The sequence below is a fragment of the Mustelus asterias genome, chromosome 3, assembly GCF_964213995.1.
Source record: "Mustelus asterias chromosome 3, sMusAst1.hap1.1, whole genome shotgun sequence".
In the NCBI taxonomy this organism is placed as follows: domain Eukaryota; kingdom Metazoa; phylum Chordata; class Chondrichthyes; order Carcharhiniformes; family Triakidae; genus Mustelus; species Mustelus asterias.
Genome location: NC_135803.1, coordinates 77,755,969 through 77,768,444, shown reverse-complemented (window position 1 = coordinate 77,768,444; position 12,476 = coordinate 77,755,969). Strand labels below are relative to the sequence as shown.

The following is a 12,476-nucleotide window of genomic DNA, read 5'->3' as shown; positions in this document are numbered from 1 at the left end:
CGGCCCTCCAAGCCCGCGCCGCTCCCTGGTCCAAACTAGACCATTCTTTTGTATCCCTCCATTCCCACTCCGTTCATATGGCTGTCTAGATAAGTCTTAAACGTTCCCAGTGTGTCCGCCTCCACCACCTTGCCTGGCAGCGCATTCCAGGCCCCCACCACCCTCTGTGTAAAATATGTCCGTCTGATATCTGTGTTAAACCTCCCCCCCTTCACCTTGAACCTATGACCCCTCGTGAACGTCACTGAACATTATCCCTGAACTGCACCTGATGCAATTATATCCTTCCTGAAATAATGAGATCTGAACTGCGCACAATAGTCTGGATACGATCTCCTTAAGACCTTGTGCCACTGTAACAACACTTGCCACGTCGTGGATGTCGCCATTATGGTCGGTGGGGAAGGTGCTGTTGGAGCTGCGCGCCACCTCACTTGGTCTCAAAATGGGAGAATTCTGCCCCAGGTATTTGCTAAAAGTGACAGTTGTGTTGAGAGCTGTAATGCATTTCAATACTGTACTTGCATTGATGGAGTGGCTAAATTAATGACGGATTCTACAGTAGGACAATTTTGCTATCAATAATGCTTTGATTGAAAGTAACCACAGTCCAGCTTGCAGTCCTCACCACGCAGGCTGAACTCTGAGCGGAAGCTAATCTCATACATTCGTTCCAAGAGCAGCAAAACCCACTCTCTGAAGGTGGTGTCCTTTCACCAACATCACTTCTTGACCTTCACCATGGTACACGCAGCAGTGCATGAACCAGCAGGAAATTCACTTCAACTTGTCCATCAGTTTCTCTGAGTAAGCTCCCCAATGCTGAATTGAGGGGCCTGGAACCAAGGAGAGAGCTGTTGATAAGGCCAAGTGGCAAACTGCAGATGTTTTTCTGTATTTGTTTCTTTTCCCCCCACTCTGCCATTGTTGAGGAGAAGGCTGACCTGTGCCTTGGCTTTATTCCAGAATTCTGCAGAATGCAGAGGCCACCCACAGAGGAAGCTGTTCAGGCAGAAAGACTACTCTGCTCTGGGGCCCGGGTTCCAGTTCAGTTACGTCAGTGAGGCCAGACTGTTATTGGTGGGAGACAATCTCAAGTCTGAAAGGCTCACAGACTAAATTAAGATGCAATTCTCCCAAACCTTTCTGGACATAAATTTATTACATAAGCTAATTCTGGTTTGTACTCACCCTGGAGTTAGTGTCACCTTTAACGCTGATTAGAAATTGAACATTTAGGATGTCACAGTGGCACAGTGTTTAGCACTGCTGCCTCACAGTGCCAGGGACCTGAGTTTGATTCCAGCCTTGGGTGACTGTGTGTGTGGATTTTGCATGTTCTCCCTGTGTCTGTGTGGGTTTCCTCGGAGTACTCCAGTTTCTTCCCATTGTTCAATGATGTGCGGGTTAGGTTGATTGTCCAGGCTAAATTACCCCTTAGTGTCCCAAGATGTGGAGTTTAGAGGGATTAGCAGGTTAAATACAGGGGGGTGGGCCTGGGTGAGAAGCCCCTTCGGAGAGGTGGTTCAGACTCAAAGGGCTCAATGGTCTCTTTCTGCATTGTAGGGATTCTATGATTCAATGATTCCTGATTTTAACTGCCCCACCATTGATGGCCATGCCTTGAGCTGGTGGGATTTAAATTATATTAATTAATAAAAATCTGGAATTGGAAGCTAGTCTCAGAATTGATGACCATGAAACCATTGTCGATTGTCAGAAAAACCCATCTGGTTCACTAATGTTCTTTAGGGAAGGAAATTTGCCCCCCTTAACCTGATCTGGCCTACATGTGACTCCAGATCCAAAGTAATGTGGTTGACTCTTAACTGCCCTATGAAATAGCCTAGCAAGATGCCCAGTTCAAGGGCAATTAGGGATGGGCAACAAATGATGATGTTGCCCGTGATGCCCAAATCCGATGTAAAAAAAAACCTCTCCATTTCTCTTTTCACTTTCGTCCTTTAGGATGTTCCTTGATACCTACATCTTTGACCAAGCTTTTGGTCAATTGCCTGAACATCTCCTTATCTGACTCTATGGCACCAAATGTTGCTTTTATAGTGCTCCTGCGCAGCGTCTTGGGACATTTCACTATGATAAAGGCCCTACAGATTTACAAGTAGATGCTGTTGTGGTAGATGGGTATTGCACCTTCCTACCCATGTTTGGTTCAGATTCAGGGTGCTGAAGCCAGTAAAATGGTGCAGTACGGCTTACCATCGTAAAACCACCCCACAAAACATACTAAGGTTCTCTCTCTGAATCCCGTCAGCTTGCTGTACTGCTCACACAGCTCAGCCACATGTTAACAACATAGGTCGGCAGACTAAGCCAAGATCTCCATTCAGTTTCTGCCACTGGCGCTCAGAGCCCCTTTCCAAATAAGTGGCAATGTGAGCAAATGCATCAACTTCCTTGAATCAAGTAATTTAGTGAGGAGGCCACCCACCTGATATTTGGCCAGCACGGTAATCGTTAAGTTAGTGCTTGCTCTGGAGCTCATACAGAGACTTCTGATTGTATTGTGAGCTGCTAAGAAAATATGTTTCTGAACTGTGGCCATGCATTTCCTAATGGCAATGTCTCCATTGCTGAAAAGTCCCCACCACTTAAATCAAGACCACTTAGCACAAGCAGCCATCTATATCAGATAAATAGCACTAACCATTTGCTAATTAGTTGGCTACAAAGGTAGTGCTTATAACAGATTGCTATTTTTCAAGTTCAACAGGCATTTACCGTGACCTACTCATTTAAGAATCTCAAATGATTTCACCCAAAGTTGGATCTTTAAAGAAAAACTTGCATTTATATAGTGCCTTTCATGACCACAGGAAGCACTTCATAACCAATAGAGTAATGTTAAATGTGTAATTGTAATGTAGGAAATGCAATAACAATGTCCAACAAACAGCACTAATGACAAGGTAGTCTTCATTTGTGATTTTGGCAGTGGGATGATGTTAGCCAGGATACCGGGGAGAACTTCCCTGGTCTTCTTCAGAATTGTGCCATGGAATCTTTTACATCTCCCTGAGAGGGCAGACTCTGAGGTGAGAGGGCTACCAACTGAGTTACAGCTGGCAGGAACTATTCTAGCAACTGCTGACATCCAGTGAAGATGCAATTACGACAAAAACGACCATTTACACTCATGTTGTGCTGTTACTGTCATTGAGCATTATATGGCCTTTTTTTCCTTGATGAGATACTGGATGAAACTGTTAACAGTTTGGAAAGCTGGTTGCTAAAGCAATTTCCTTTGGTTTAATATGTTGGTACTTAGCATTTTGGTTTTGCTGTCCAGCAAGCCAATCACAGTAACACCAATGAGTCCATTATAAACAATGAGTGTGGCACTATGAAGTGGGAGAGGATGAAGTACTCTTGGAGTAAGGCATCATAAAAGGCGTTTGATCCCTCTATGTCGACACTTGGTCCACAAGTTTTACAAACCTAAAAACCCTTAAATTAGATTCTTCTATCTTTCAGGGTGTCAGAAGATTGTGTTGCGGTGGTTGATGTGAAACTAGCTGTTTGCTGAAGATTTGTAGGCCACTTGCACAAGTATGATTCAACTGTAGTGAAAGTGAGCAGGGCCTTTACCTTTCATTGCTGTTGGCTCTTTGCAGGCAGCCTCAAATGACCTTGTCACATTAGAGAGAAAGCAGATTGCGATGAATGGTTTTGACAAGTTATTACCTACGCTGTGGAATTTGCAAAACAAAAGGAGGATTAATTTGATTCTTCAGTTCATTATCCAGTGACTTAACAGAACAAATGTCCTGGAGGAAAATGAAATCAGCAAAGCTTGATCAGTTAAGGGGCTCAACGCCAAGAAGTAATCCGGGCCGCGTGACACTGCCTTGGGTGCTGAAGGAAACTTTTAGGATATTTTGTGGTGCACTTAATGAAATTATGAGCTCCAAGGGACTAGGTCAGAGGAATTCATGTGGGTAGAGATATCTTATGAAGAAGTAGTAATTTGTGATGGCCATCTTCCCAACAGGATGTTGTGAACAAAGTTGATAATATAATATTCTGTGAAGTTTGCTGAGGCTTGCTACTCACTTTGCCTTTCTCCAGGGAGCTAAATGTAATCGTTTTTCTCCCCACCAGGTGAATAATAATGGGATTATATCATTCCTGAAAGAAGTTTCCCAGTTCACTCCAGTGGCATTCCCAATCTCCAATGATCGACGAGTGGTGGCAGCGTTCTGGGCGGATGTGGACAATCGGAGGGCAGGTGACGTTTACTACAGGGAGACAAAAGACCCTGCTGTACTTGAGAGTACAACTGAAGATATCAGGAGGTACTTTCCAGAGCTTGAGGACTTCAGCACCCGCTGGGCACTTGTGGCCACATGGTACAGAGTGACGTTTTTTGGAGGAAGCACATTTTCACCGGTAGGACTTGATCTATTGATCCTTTGATGCTATGAATACTTTGGCATGGTTCACTATCTAGCATGAAGGGAGCTACACTGACTGCTTCCAACCAACAATATTTTTGAATTACCCGTCTCAGAACCTTCTGTACATTCTCCCACCTTCTCGTGAGCAAACTGCTGACTAATGTGTGCGGCATCAATATGTCTCCACATGATAACAGACAACACTCATTCGGAATTACCGGCCAATCCAACAAATTAATTTTGCAACGGGGGGTGACCCTGCTGGGACATCAGTGTTCAGTGTGTGATGCTGAAGGCTATATGTGTTGAGCCTGTGACCCTGTGGGATGTCAGTGTGGAGTGTGTGACCCTGTGGGATGTCAGTGTGGAGTGTGTGACCCTGTGGGATATCAGTGTGGAGTGTGTGACCCTGTGGGATATCAGTGTGGAGTGTGGGACGCTGTGGGATGTCAGTGTGGAGTGTGGGACGCTGTGGGATGTCAGTGTGGAGTGTGGGACGCTGTGGGATGTCAGTGTGGAGTGTGGGACGCTGTGGGATGTCAGTGTGGAGTGTGGGACGCTGTGGGATGTCAGTGTGGAGTGTGGGACGCTGTGGGATGTCAGTGTGGAGTGTGGGACGCTGTGGGATGTCAGTGTGGAGTGTGGGACGCTGTGGGATGTCAGTGTGGAGTGTGGGACGCTGTGGGGTGTCAGTGTGGAGTGTGGGACGCTGTGGGGTGTCAGTGTGGAGTGTGGGACGCTGTGGGGTGTCAGTGTGGAGTGTGGGACGCTGTGGGATGTCAGTGTGGAGTGTGGGACGCTGTGGGATGTCAGTGTGGAGTGTGGGACGCTGTGGGATGTCAGTGTGGAGTGTGGGACGCTGTGGGATGTCAGTGTGGAGTGTGGGACGCTGTGGGATGTCAGTGTGGAGTGTGGGACGCTGTGGGATGTCAGTGTGGAGTGTGGGACGCTGTGGGATGTCAGTGTGGAGTGTGGGACGCTGTGGGATGTCAGTGTGGAGTGTGGGACGCTGTGGGATGTCAGTGTGGAGTGTGGGACGCTGTGGGATGTCAGTGTGGAGTGTGGGACGCTGTGGGATGTCAGTGTGGAGTGTGGGACGCTGTGGGATGTCAGTGTGGAGTGTGGGACGCTGTGGGATGTCAGTGTGGAGTGTGGGACGCTGTGGGATGTCAGTGTGGAGTGTGGGACGCTGTGGGATGTCAGTGTGGAGTGTGGGACGCTGTGGGATGTCAGTGTGGAGTGTGGGACGCTGTGGGATGTCAGTGTGGAGTGTGGGACGCTGTGGGATGTCAGTGTGGGACGCTGTGGGATATCAGTGTGGAGTGTGGGACGCTGTGGGATATCAGGGTTGAGACCTTTCCACTACCACCCTCTGTCTTCTGTGACCAAGCCAGTTCTCCACCCATCTAGCCACCTCCCTCTTTATCCCATGAGATCCAACCTTTTGCACCAACCTACCATTGTCAAACGCTTTACGAAAGTCCATATAGATGATACACTATCAATTACGATACGAGGACTCCAGCGAGTGAGTGAAATAACAGGCTTTTATTCGCAAAGAACTGGAGCACACCCTTGTAGCTAACCTGACCCAGACTGAGGCGAGGAGGAGGAACCATTATACCTCGCTCAGGTGGAAAGGGAGGAGTCTCAGGCCAGGTGCAGCATGGGTGTGTCCAGGCACAAACATGTAATTACAGTGGGTCACCACAATAGATGACATCCACGGCCCTTCTCTCGTCAACCATTCTAGTCACTTCTTCAAAAAACTCCACCAGGTTAGTGAGGCATGATCTCCCTCTCACAAAACCATGCTGACTATCGTTAATGAGTTTATTCCTTTCTAAATGCGTGTTGAATGTGACCCTGTGTGATACAGTATTAAGTGTGACCCTGTGGGATATCAGTGTTGAGTGTGACCCTGTGGCATATCAGTATTGAGTGGGAGTCGTGTGGCATATCAGTGTTGAGTGCGGGACCCTGTGGCATATCAGTGCTGAGTGTGGGACCCTGTGGGACATCAGAGTTCGTTGTATGTGACCCTGTGGGATATCAGTGTGCTGTATGTGTGACCCTGTGGGATATCAGTGTTCAATGCTTAACCTGTGGGGTATCAGCATTGAACGTGACCCTTTTGGATATTAGTGTTGAATGTGGCCCTGTGGAATATCAGTTGATTGTGGGGCCAGAGGGATGTCAGTAGGATGTGTGACCCTGTGGGATATCGGTGTTGAGTGTGCCGCTGTGTGTTATCAGTATGGAATGTGACGCTATGGGATGTCACTGTTGAGTGTGTGGCCCTCTGGGAAATCAGTGTCGAGTGCGTGGCCCAGTGGGATATCAGTATGGAGTGTGTGACCATGTGGGATATCAGCATTGAACGTGACCCTGTGAGATACGAGTGTTGAATGTTACCCTGTGGGATATCAGTGTTGAGCGTGACCCTCTGGGATATGTGTTGAATATGACCCTGTGAGATATCAGTGTTGTGTGTGTGAAGCTGTGGGATATCAGTGTTGAGTGTGTGACTGTGTGGATATCAGTGTCGAATGTGACCCTGTGGGATATCAGCACTGAACGTGACCTTGTGGGATATCAGTGTTCAGTGCGTGACCCTGTGGGATATCAGTATTGTGTATGGTGCCCTGTGGAATATCAGTGTTGTGTGTGACCCTGTGGGATATCAGTGTTGAGTGTGACCCTGTGGGATATCAGTGTTGAATGTGACCCTTGTGTGATACCAGTATTGAGTGTGACCCTTTGGTATATCAGTGTTGAGTGTGACCCTGTGGCATATCAGTTTTGAGTGTAGGGCCGTGTGGCATATCAGTGTTGAGTGTGGAATCCTGTGGGACATTAGTGTTCTGCGTGTGTGACGCTGTGGGATATCAGTGTGCTGTGTGTGTGATCCTGTGGGATATCAGTGTTCAAAGTGTGACCCGTGGGATATCACCGTTGAACGTGATTGTCTTGGATATCGGTGTTGAACGTGGCCCTGTGGATTATCAGTGTTGATTGTGGGGCCAGAGGGATGTCAGTGTTGAATGTGTGACCCTGTGGGATATCAGTGTTTAATGTGACCCTGTGGGATTTCGGTGTTGATTGTGACCCTGTGCCATATCACTGTTGAGTGTGTGGCCCCCTGGGAAATCAGTGTTGAGTAGTGCGCCCTGTGGGATATCAGTGTTGAGTGTGACCCCGTGGCATATCAGTGTTGAATGTGACCCTGTGGCATATCAGTGTTGAATTTGACCTGTGGGATATCAATGTTGAATTTGACCCAGTGGGATGTCAGTGTTGAGTGTGGGACCCTGTGGCATATCAGTGTTGAATGTGGGATCTGTGGGATATCACTGAAGGGGGCCTGACCCTGTGGGATTTCACTGTGTGAATGTGACCCTGTGGGATATCACTGTGTGAACGTGACCCTCTGGGATATCAGTGTTTAATGTGACGCTGCGGGATATCAGTGTTGTATGTGACCCTGTGGGATATCAGTGTTCTGTGTGTGTGAATCTGTCGGATATCAGTGTTAAGCATGACCCTCTGAGATATGTGTTGAATGTGACCCTGTGGCATATCAGTGTTGAATGTCACCCTGTGGGATATCAGTGTTGAGTGGGTGAACCTGTTGGATATCAGTGTTCAGTGTGTGACCCTGTGAAATATGAGTGTGGAATGTGACCCTGTGGGATATCAGTATTGAATGTGACTCTGTGGGATAGCAGTGTTGAATGTGACCCTGTGGGATATCAGTGTTGAGTGGGTGAACCTGTTGGATATCAGTGTTCAGCGTGTGACCCTGTGAAATATGAGTGTGGAATGTGACCCTGTGGGATATCAGTATTGAATGTGACTCTGTGGGATAGCAGTGTTTAGTGTGACCTTATGGGATAGCAGTGTAGAGTGTGACCCTGTGGAATACCAGTGTTAAGTGTGAGATCCTGTGGGATATCAGCGTTGAACGTGACCCTGTGGGATATCAGTGATGAGTGTGACCCTGTGGTTGGTATGTCAGTATTCAGTGTGGGATCTTGTGGGATATCAGTGTTGAGTGTGACCCTATGGGACATCAGTATTAACTGTGGCCCTGTGGGATGTCAGTATTGAGTGCTTGACCCTGTGGGACATCAGTGCTGAGTGTAACGCAGTGGGATATCAGTAGTCAAGTGTGTGTGGGATATCAGTATTCAGCACGGTACCCTGTGGGATATCAATGTTGAGTGTGTGATCCTGTGGGATATCAGTGTTCAGTGTGAAACCTTGTGGGATATCACTGTGTGAATGTGATACTCTGGGATATCAGTGTTGAATGTGACCCTGTGGGATACCGTTGTTCATTGTGGGGCTCTGTGGGATATCAGTGTGGGGTGTGTGACCCTGTGAGATATGTGTCGAATGTGACCCTGTGGGATATCAGTGTTGAATGTGACCCTGTGGGTTATCAGTGTAAATGCGAACCTATGGAATATCAGTGTTGAGTGTGTGACCCTGTGGGATATCAGTGTTGAGTGTGTGACCCTGTGGGATATCAGTGTTGAGTGTGTGACCCTGTGGGATATCGGTGTGGAGTGTGTGGCCCTGTGGGATATCAGTATGGAGTTTGTGACCGTGTGGGTTACCAGTGTTCAGTGTGTGACCCTGTGGGATATCAGCATTGAATGTGACCCTGTGTAATATCAGTGTTGAGTGGGTGGCCGTGTTGCCTATCACTGAGTGTGGGACCATGTGGGACATCAGTGTTCTGCGTGTGTGACCCTGTGGGATATCAGTGTTCAATGTGTGACCCTGTGGGATATCAGCGTTAAACGTGACTCTCATGGATATCAGCATTGAGCGTGACCCTGTGGGATATCAGCGTTGAACGTGCCCCTGTGGGATATCAGCATTGACCGTGACCCTGTGGGATATCAGTGTTGAACATGACCCTGTGAGCTATCAGCGTTGAATGTGACCCTGTGGGATATCAGTGTTGACCGTGACCCTGTGGGATATCAGTGTTGAACGTGACCCTGTGGGATATCAGTGTTGAGTGTGACCTTGTGGGATATCAGTGTTGAATGTGACCCTGTGGGATATCAGTGTTGACCGTGACCCTGTGGGATATCAGCGTTGAATGTGACCCTGTGGGATATCAGTGTTGAGCGTTTCCCTCTGAGATATATGTTTTGAATGTGACCCTGTGAGATATCGGTGTTGAGTGTGTGAAGCTGTGGGATATCAGTGTTGAGAGTGACCCTCTGGGATATGCGTTGAATGTGACCTGTGGAATATCAGTGTGGCATGTGGGAAGCTGTGAGATATCAGTGTTGAGTGTGGGACCCTGTGGGATACCAGTATGGAGTATGTGACCATGTGAGATATCAGTGTTCTGTGTGTGACGTGACCCTGTGGGATATCAGTGCTGAGCATGACCAGCTTCACACTCAACACTGATATCTCACAGGGTCAAGTTCAACACTGATATCCCACAGCTTCACACACTCAACACCGATATCTCACAGGGTCACATTCAAAACATATATCCCAGAGGGAAACGCTCAACACTGATATCCTATAGGGTCCCACTCAACACTGATATCTCACAGGGTCACATTCAACACTGATATCCCACAGGGTCACATTCAACGCTGATAGCTCACAGGGTCATGTTCAACGCTAATATCCCAGGGTCACACACTGAACACTGATATCCCACAGGGTCACACACTTCACACTGATATCCCACGGGGCCCACACTCCACACTGATGTCCCACAGGGTCCCACACTCATGTCCCACAGAGTCCAACACTCAACACTGATATCCCTGTGGGATATCAGTGTTCACTGCGTGACCCTGTGCTATATCAGTGTTCAGTGTGTGACTTTGTGGGATATCACCGCTGTACGTGAATCTGTGGGATATCAGCATTGAACGTGACCCTGTGAGATATGAGTGTTGAACGTGACCCTGTGGGATATCAGTGCTGAGCATGACCAGCTTCACACTCAACACTGATATCCCACAGGTTCACACACTTCACACTGATATCCCACGGGGCCCACACTCCACACTGATGTCCCACAGGGTCCCACACTCATGTCCCACAGAGTCCAACACTCAACACTGATATCCCTGTGGGATATCAGTGTTCACTGCATGACCCTGTGGAATATCAGTGTTGTGTATGGTGCCCTGTGGGATATCAGTGTTGAGTGTGTACTTGCGGGATATCAGTGTTGAATGTGACCCTGTGGGCTATCAGCGTTCACTGCATGACCCTGTGGAATATCAGTGTTGTGTATGGTGCCCTGTGGCATAGCAGTGCTGAGTGTGACCTTGCGGGATATCAGTGTTGAACGTGACTCTGTGGGATATCAGTGTTGAATATGATTCTGTGGGATATCAGTGTTGAGTCTGACCATTTGGGATATCAGTGTTGAGAGTGTGACTCTGTGGGATATCAGTTTTGAGTGTGGGACCCTGTGGGATTTCAGTGTTGAGTGTCTGGCCCTGTGGCATATCAGTATGGAGTGTGTAACCATATGCGTTGTCAGTGTTCAGTGTGTGACTCTGTGGGATAGGAGCGTTGAACGTGATCCTGTGGGATATCAGCGCTGAATGTGACCCTGTGGGATATCAGCATTGAACGTGACTCTGTGGGATATCAGTGAATGTGACCCTGTGGGATATCAGTGTCGATTTTGACCCTGTGGGACATCAGTGAGTGTGACCCTGCAGGCTATCAGTGTTGTGTGGAACCCTGTGGGTTATAAGTGTTGAGCGTGACCCTTTGGGATATGTGTTGAATGTGACCCTGTGAGATATCAGTGTTGAGTGTGTGAAGCTGTGGGATATCAGTGTTGAATGTGGGACCCTGTGGGATAACAGTGTTGAGCGCGTGGCCCTGTGGGATATCAGTGTTGAGTGTCTTACCCTGTGGGATATCAGTGTGGAATGTGGGACCCTGTGGGATATCAGTGTTCAGTGTGTGACTCTGGGATATCAGCGTTGAACGTGACCCTGTGAGCTATCAGCTTTGAACATAACCCTGTGGGATATTAGCGTTGAACGTGATGCTGTGGGATATCAGTGTTGAGTGTGATTCTGTGGGATTTCAGTGTGGAGTGTGTGACTTTGTGGGATATCAGTGTTGAGTGTGGAACTCTGTGCGATATCCGTGTTGAGTTCCTGGCCCTGTGGGATATCAGTATGGAGTATGTGACCATGTAGGATATCAGTGTTCAGTGTGTGACTCTGTGGGATAGGAGCGTTGAACGTGATCCTGTGGGATATCAGCGCTGTATGTGATCCTGTGGGATATCAACGCGGTATGTGATCCTCTGGGATATCAGCATTGAACGTGACCCTGTGGGATATCAGTGTTGAATTTGACCCTGTAGGATATCAGTGTTGAGTGTGACCCTGTAGCATATCCGTGTTGAGCGTGACCCTGTGGGATATCAGTAATGTGTATGGTGCCCTGTGGAATATCAGTGTTGAGTTGGCCTTGTGTGATACCAGTATTAAGTGTGACCCTGTGCGATAGTAGTGTTAAGTGAGACCCTTAGGGATATCAGTGTTGAGTGTGAACCTGTGGCATATCAGTGCTGAGTGTGGGACCCTGTGGGACATCAGAGTTCGTTGCGTGTGACCCTGTGGGATATCAGTGTTCTGTATGTGTGACCCTGTGGGATATCAGTGTTCTGTATGTGTGACCCTGTGGGATATCAGTGTTCAATGCTTAACCTGTGGGAAGTCAGCATTGAACGTGACCCTTTTGGATATAGTGTTGAATGTGGACCTGTGGAATATCAGTTCATTGTGGGGCCAGAGGGATGTCAGTTGGATGTGTGACCCTGTGGGATATCGGTGTTGAGTGTGACCCTGTGGGATATCGGTGTTGAGTGTGCCGCTGTGTGTTATCAGTATGGAATGTGACGATATGGGATGTCACTGTTGAGTGTGTGGCCCTCTGGGAAATCAGTGTCAAGTGCGTGGCCCAGTGGGATATCAGTATGGAGTGTGTGACCATGTGGGATATCAGCATTGAATGTGACCCTGTGAGATATGAGTG

At 47.9% G+C, this 12,476-nt stretch overlaps 1 protein-coding gene across 1 annotated transcript in view; it reads left to right on the top strand.

Moving 5' to 3' along the window:
• The window catches only part of sned1 (sushi, nidogen and EGF-like domains 1), a 173,778-nt gene that overhangs the window by 36,771 nt on the left and 124,531 nt on the right, over positions 1-12,476 (top strand). The window contains exon 2 of the mRNA XM_078202977.1: positions 4,123-4,410. Within this exon, the coding sequence (XP_078059103.1) occupies positions 4,123-4,410 (288 nt within the window). The remainder of the gene's footprint in view (positions 1-4,122; positions 4,411-12,476) is intronic.